Here is a 6526-nt window from a genome sequence, read left to right as displayed (position 1 = left end):
AGGAAGGCCAACTGCACCTTGTCGTGCATCCACAGATGCATCTCAAGCAGGTCCAAGGAGGTGATCCTCCCCCTATATGCGGCACTGGTCAGGCCGCAGCTGGAGTAGTGCATCCAGTTCTGGGTGCCGCACTTCAAGAGGGATGTGGACAACATGGGGAGGGTCCAGAGGATGGCCACTCTTGTGATCAGGGGGCAGCAGGGCAGGCCCTACGAGGAGAGGCTAGGGGACCTGAACCTGTTCAGCCTCCACAAGAGAAGGTTGAGGGGGGATCTAGTGGCCTGTTACAAACTAGTCAGAGGGGACCAGCAGGCACTGGGGAAGTCCCTGTTTCCCTGTGCACTACTAGGAGTGACCAGAAATATAACGGTCACAAGCTGGCAAAGGGTAGATTTAAGCTAGATATCAGGAGGCGCTACTTCACAGTCAGGGCGGCTACGATCTGGAACCAACTTCCAAGAGAAGTGGTGCTGGCTCCTACCCTGGAGCTCTTTAAGAGGAGGCTAGATGTACACCTTGCTGGGGTCATTTGACCCCAGTACTCTTTCCTGCCATGGCAGGGGGTTGGACTAGATGATCTGCTCAGGTCCCTTCTGACCCTAGAAACTATGAAAGATATATGAGATAAGCAAGCAGATAAGGAGAAGAATGTTAAAAAATTAGTTGATTTTATATATGCAAAAAAATCCTAGCATTTTTTAAAAATGCATACCCCTATCTGGCCTTAAGATTTTAAATCATGCACGGCCATGCAGTTGCGCAGCTTAGAGGGAACCTTGATCCCGGGCTCCCCATGCACCAGTCAATCAGCTGACTGCTGTTACTAGCCTCAGGGGTGCACTAAAGTCAAGGCCTCTGGTTAACCCCCAAGCTCAGAGTGGCAGTCAGCTGATTGGGGCCCCCAGTGCAAAGATTTGCTTTATGAAAATATGAAATGCAAAAGAGCACAGCCTCATTCTCCAAAATGCAGAAGATTCTTGGTATTCCTTTATTACATAAAATTTTGCATGTTTCACCCACATCACTTGTGAGCAAGAAGAAAGAATGGATTAAATTCTAATATCTGACCAAGTGGTTCAGAATTCAAGGGAGCCATACTATAAAACAGTAATGAAGTGCTTTACAGCTTAAGCATCCTAACCCTATTTAAGATGTACACAAAGAATGGCTGAAATCATTTTCTGGCTCAGAGTATAGCAAGTAATGAGATGTAAACGAGTAAAATGCAAATCGTGCAATAAAATGCAATCTGTGAACAGATAAGTTGTCATTTTCAGGTTTCACAGTTAACAACTACAACTAAGAGACTCTTGTAGCACAGATAATAGCTCATGAAGGCATACAGTAGACTTTTATGAAGTAAATATATTTAATTGTGCAGCAAATATAAAGGTCGTTGTAAACCATAAGGGATAGACAAAACAAAGTGCTTAACATAATACAGTATTTGCTTATTTTGATCACCCATTATATAAACTGCATATCACAGCCCTGCTTTTAACTATTGCATTCATGTTGCTATAGTTTTCAAAATGATTAACAAACTTATTTATGGCTTGTTCAAAGAAAATAAAAGGTCAATCTTAAGTTTGTGCACTTATCAGATTTTCTGAACATTTAACAAACACTTAAATGATTCTTTTCCTGAGAAGTACAGATTTAAAAAATACAGGATTTTAAGGTGTAGTTGCGTGGATTTAGTAGTAGAATCTAGGGGTGCAAAAAGAGATACGGAAATGAACATAAACATGGACTCCACCCAACAGCAACACAGAAGACAATGGCTTGAGGTAATTAGTAGAAACAAACTTCGGTGTAAGGAAAATATCACATCGAAGTCAAAGCATTAATCCAGTAACTCCATTTTGGATTAGACAGCATCACATACAGATTTTAATTCATCCATCTTTTGGTTCTGAAGGAAGGGATTTGTGCGTTTTGAAAGGTTTATTTATACACATATCTTCTCTTCCTTTAAACAACTGTTCTTTTTATTTCAAATATCTTCATTTCCATCAAGAAGAGTTTCATTTAAAAAAATCCTTTTGATTTCTTAATAAATCCTGGCCAGAGTTTCAAGGGAAGAAGGCATGCAAAGTGTGTATGAATTTGATAAGTTGAAAACATCTCACTTAAAATGAAATGATAGGATTATAATGCAAAATAAAAGTTAACGGGTACAAATATATGTAGTTGGGCATTAGCTTCCAAATAACTGATTTTTATAAAAGTTTTCATACTATCTGTACCAGGTCCAGTGGTAGGTGGTCACAATGAAGATTTCATTTAACAAATTAACAGCTTTGTAGCAATGTTAATTGCAGAAGATGGCATGTTGTTTAGAATCTCTACTAAATGATAGTCTTCAAAAGTAGAATGTTACATGTAATTAGTTTGGCAAATATTAAGATTATCACTCTTTGAAAACATCATTATATCTATAAATTAATGCCTTCACTGCAAAATGTCTTTCACCTTAGTAAAGCTGTTTATTACTGTGGATCATGAAAGGAAAAAAAGGATATTTTATTAATACAACTTGTACATGCCCCAATTTTTCAACTTAAAAAGATTTCCAGTTGTCATACTATGTAGAAACCTTGCAGAAACAAATATACTGCTAGAGACCTGGCCAAGGAATAAGTGGCAACAACATCATAATTCTATTTGTGCCATTCAGTAATTCATAGCTTTCTGTTCATTATGGACAATGTCAAAGTGACTGTTGGTTATTTCTCCACGTAGATCACTTTGTAGCTAATGCTAGCTCACTTCATACTGTTTTGCAGAGAAGGATAGATGGAAATTGTGTTCTGGTAGGCTGAAGTGGATCTGGCTTGTAATTAAATTTTTTAATGGTGAATTGCTCCCTGTATGTGTCTTCTATTAAACAAAGTATTCTCCTCCTCATATGTGTCCTCCAATAAAGTATGATGAGTTTCATATTCATGGTGTGGCAGTGAAGATTCTTTTATGGTAGCAGCTATCAATTGATTCCAGGAGATATTAGTATTTTTAAAAGCATGCAAAAGAAAAATGCCTATGATTATAGTAAAAAATCCACTGAGGGTCCCAATGATATCACCCATGTCCATGCTATTCCATTCTTGGAACAATATGATGGAGCATGTCACAACTATCATGGTGAAAAACACATAATAGATAGGTGTCACTAAAGATGTATTAAACACATCCAGTGCTTTGTTGAGATAATTGATCTGAATGCTGACTGACAGCACCAATGTCCCCACCAAAATATAAACCAGTGGATGTAGGTAAACTGGCTTCTGCTCCAGCATCTCTTTAACGGCAATGCCCAGGCCTTTGATGGATGAAACAGAGAAGGCACCAATCACAGAACAAATTGAGATGTAGACCAGGATATTCGTCTGACCTATCCTCGGAGCCACAACAAAAATCAACACTAGGGAGATGACCATTAGAACAGCAGCAAATGCCATAAACACTGGAAAAAGGGAGGGGAGGAAAAAAAGTGAAAAACATCTATTTTATGTTTAAAACATTTTGATGCAATAAGGCACGCAAAGTTACAAATATACTTTTCCCCTTATTTTGTAAAAAAAGGCAACCAGTAAGTTATCAATCTTGCAAAAACAATTTTATAACATAAAGGTGGCCCCGTCATATCCCCAAAGGTCATTTCCTTCCATTAGCTAGACCAAGTTCACAGCATTTTGGTGGAACAAATCAGGACTGAACTTTTCACTTACTCATTCTGGGCCATCCTTGCTTCCACAGCATAATCTGTCAAATTTGCTAACCCTCTCCCTCACAGTTGCAGCGCACGCATGCACACACTTAAATACATTTTGATGGTGAATAGCTCCCTGTACACGTCCCTGAAAGAACAAGGTATTCTGCCAAAGTTGCTATTCTCCAAAAGCCTGATCAACTAGTCAGTCAGGAATGAATGAATCCTTTGGAGGTCTATACATTTTATGCAATTAGACACTACAACAGACAGCCAGTAGATTTGCATTGATTAGCTACCATATATGAGGGTTTGTTTTTTTAAATCTATATCAGGGGTTGGCAACCTACGACCCATGAGTCAGATCCATCCCAGAGAGCCTTTGGATCCAGCGTATGGACATGGATCTTTGGCTGTAGGTATTTTCCCCTTGCCACTGTGGGGAAAAATGCTGGGTGAGGGCAAGTCATAGTGCCCACCCATCTTCCCCGACCTGAGGTGTGTCATTCCAGCCTGCAGCTGGAAAAGGTTGTCAAATTATAGTAGTTTAGAACAATTGTAGGCAATCTCAAATACAATTTTTAAGATGTATCGCATCACCCTTGCTTACTGGAAAATGCCAAAAACATACAAAGAAAATACTAAAAGTATGTTTGCTGATATTTGGTAGAAAAGAACCGAGGTCTTTTTTCTGCAGGTCCTAAAGGAACATTGCTATACATGAACTTCACAGTATGATCTATTCTAAAGCACCTCATGGGGCATTTCGAAGATTTACCCATAAAATACTTCTATAGCACTTTCAGTGGGTGCTCATTATAGTATTTATAAATTAAAGATGATCATCCCAACTCAGATATCGCTCTGCTTCAGAAATACTCCTCCCAATCTGCAGACTGGAAACACCAGACCAGGTCGAACCTTAACTTTGGCATAGGGTGCATCAACGTATACACAGATTTCTCTCTGTGCACATATATAAAGAGAGTGTTTTAGTAAGTCTTGTTTGCTAACAGTGATGGCCTGAATTTTAACCTCAAGGAATGTTACAGTAAGAAGATGCCAGAGAAATACTGAACTTGACTTTCCACTGCAGGAAAACTAAACGGGGAGTGTTTTGAAATGAGACACTACTGTGCAGTGGTTACTGCACATGTATTTAGTATGCCAGTGAATGCCTTAAATGATGCTACCATGCAGTAACCCAATAATACTGTGCAGTACTGTATTAGTACTGTTAGTGCTGTGACATGCTACTGGGCAGTATTATTCAGTTACTGTGCAGTCAGTGTCTTGTGTAGACGTGCTCAGGAGGTGGTAGCATACAGCTCAGTCAAACCCTCCAATACTTGTTGACACCTGTGAAAGCAAAGATACTTAGAAATCCTCTACACAAAAATTTAATTAAATAGGGTTGGTTTAAGTAACAGACCTGAATCCTGTAGTTTTATTTCCATTTCTGCTAATGAAGTGACCTCCTCCTCTTCAGGTGCGTGAATAACCATCACTGTTGATCCCAAAATACTTAAAATGCAACCCAACTTTCCATGAATATTCAGCTTCTCATTTAAAAAATAAGATGACAGTATTGCACTGGATAAAGAAAATACAAGGAACAGATTTAGGTGCACTTTACATAACAGTGAAAATACTTTTGTTTAAAATGACAGTTCAGAAGGTACTTTGGACTGGGGATAGGGAAATAAGTCAAATGTAAAGAAGAAACAGTTTAAACAGAAACTTTTTTTGCAAAACATTTTCCCCCTTAATTTTATGAAGATCAGACAGAAAAATGGAGCAAGATTTAGCACTTTTTATCAAGTCCTATCTCTTTCCTTCACATTCCCCACCATAACTCTGAAGAGTCAGGAAAAGCGATATTTGTTCCAGTCACTTCTTTTTAAAGCTCCATGAAGTCCAGAGGCAAGTACTACTCATACAGAAGCCCCAGAAAGAGAGTCATAAAATAATATGTGGTCCCAGACTGAGAAAGATTGTCTTGGCTAGAGCCAATGGAAGAAAAGAAATCTAAAGCGGCAGGATGAAATTCCCCTGTACCTTATCATTTCAGACTAGAGCAAGATCATTTTCATGTGTGATCCAAGTAAGAGAAAAACATATAATCACCTGCCAGTTTTTTAAATATACCTTTGTTTTGGCAGTATACTTACAGCACATTAACATCTGGGGAGCATAGCACAGTGGTTCTCAAACCTCTGACAGATTGTGCACCACCAATTTAAAACAATATAACCTTAAGTACCACAAGAAAATTTTTCAGTTCAACCTTAAGTACCACCAGCATTATTTTTAAATATACAGTAATTATAATAAATCTGTTTATGTGCATCACTGACAGGTTGTCTGCATACCACTGGTGGTATGTGCATCACAGATTGGGAACTACTGCCATAGAAAAATACTACTGCTTTAAAAAAAAAAAAATCTCTGCTCTCTTACTAGGCAGGTTAGAGATTTTCTGGCACTCAAATACAATAGTGCTAAGTACAATATCTAGATACATCTCCATCTAGAAGTGCTTTATCCATTGCTGAAATGCATGCCCAGTAATATTTTCTATTGGACTAAAAATTATATAACCCAATTGAAATGGCCAGGGGATTTTTTTTTTTTTTTTTAGAGAAACAGTTTGACAATTTCAATATTTAAAATCCTGCCAAGTTGTAGAAGCAAACACCCCTCCTCTTACCCCTCTTAAAGTGCCCTGGATGAATCCACTCAATGCTTACGTAACTGCATAGAATTTAAACCTCACTGCTCCTTCTTCTTCAGTCAGTATAGTGGCTGCCCACA

At 38.5% G+C, this 6526-nt stretch overlaps 1 protein-coding gene across 1 annotated transcript in view; it reads right to left on the bottom strand.

Annotated features, from left to right (window-relative positions):
• Positions 1-1355: 1355 nt before the first annotated feature.
• NIPAL1 (NIPA like domain containing 1) overlaps positions 1356-6526 on the bottom strand; it is a 31007-nt gene continuing 25836 nt past the window's right edge. The window contains exons 5-6 of the mRNA XM_019526638.1: positions 5145-5305; positions 1356-3466 (exon numbers count right to left, since the gene is read on the bottom strand). Of these exons, the coding sequence (XP_019382183.1) occupies positions 2853-3466; positions 5145-5305 (775 nt within the window). The 3' untranslated portion in view covers positions 1356-2852. The remainder of the gene's footprint in view (positions 3467-5144; positions 5306-6526) is intronic.

The sequence above is a fragment of the Gavialis gangeticus genome, unplaced genomic scaffold (genome assembly GCF_001723915.1).
Source record: "Gavialis gangeticus isolate Ggan-Ray unplaced genomic scaffold, GavGan_comp1, whole genome shotgun sequence".
In the NCBI taxonomy this organism is placed as follows: domain Eukaryota; kingdom Metazoa; phylum Chordata; order Crocodylia; family Gavialidae; genus Gavialis; species Gavialis gangeticus.
The sequence above is the reverse complement of the archived record's forward strand: the minus strand, read 5'-3'. Positions and strand labels throughout refer to the sequence as shown.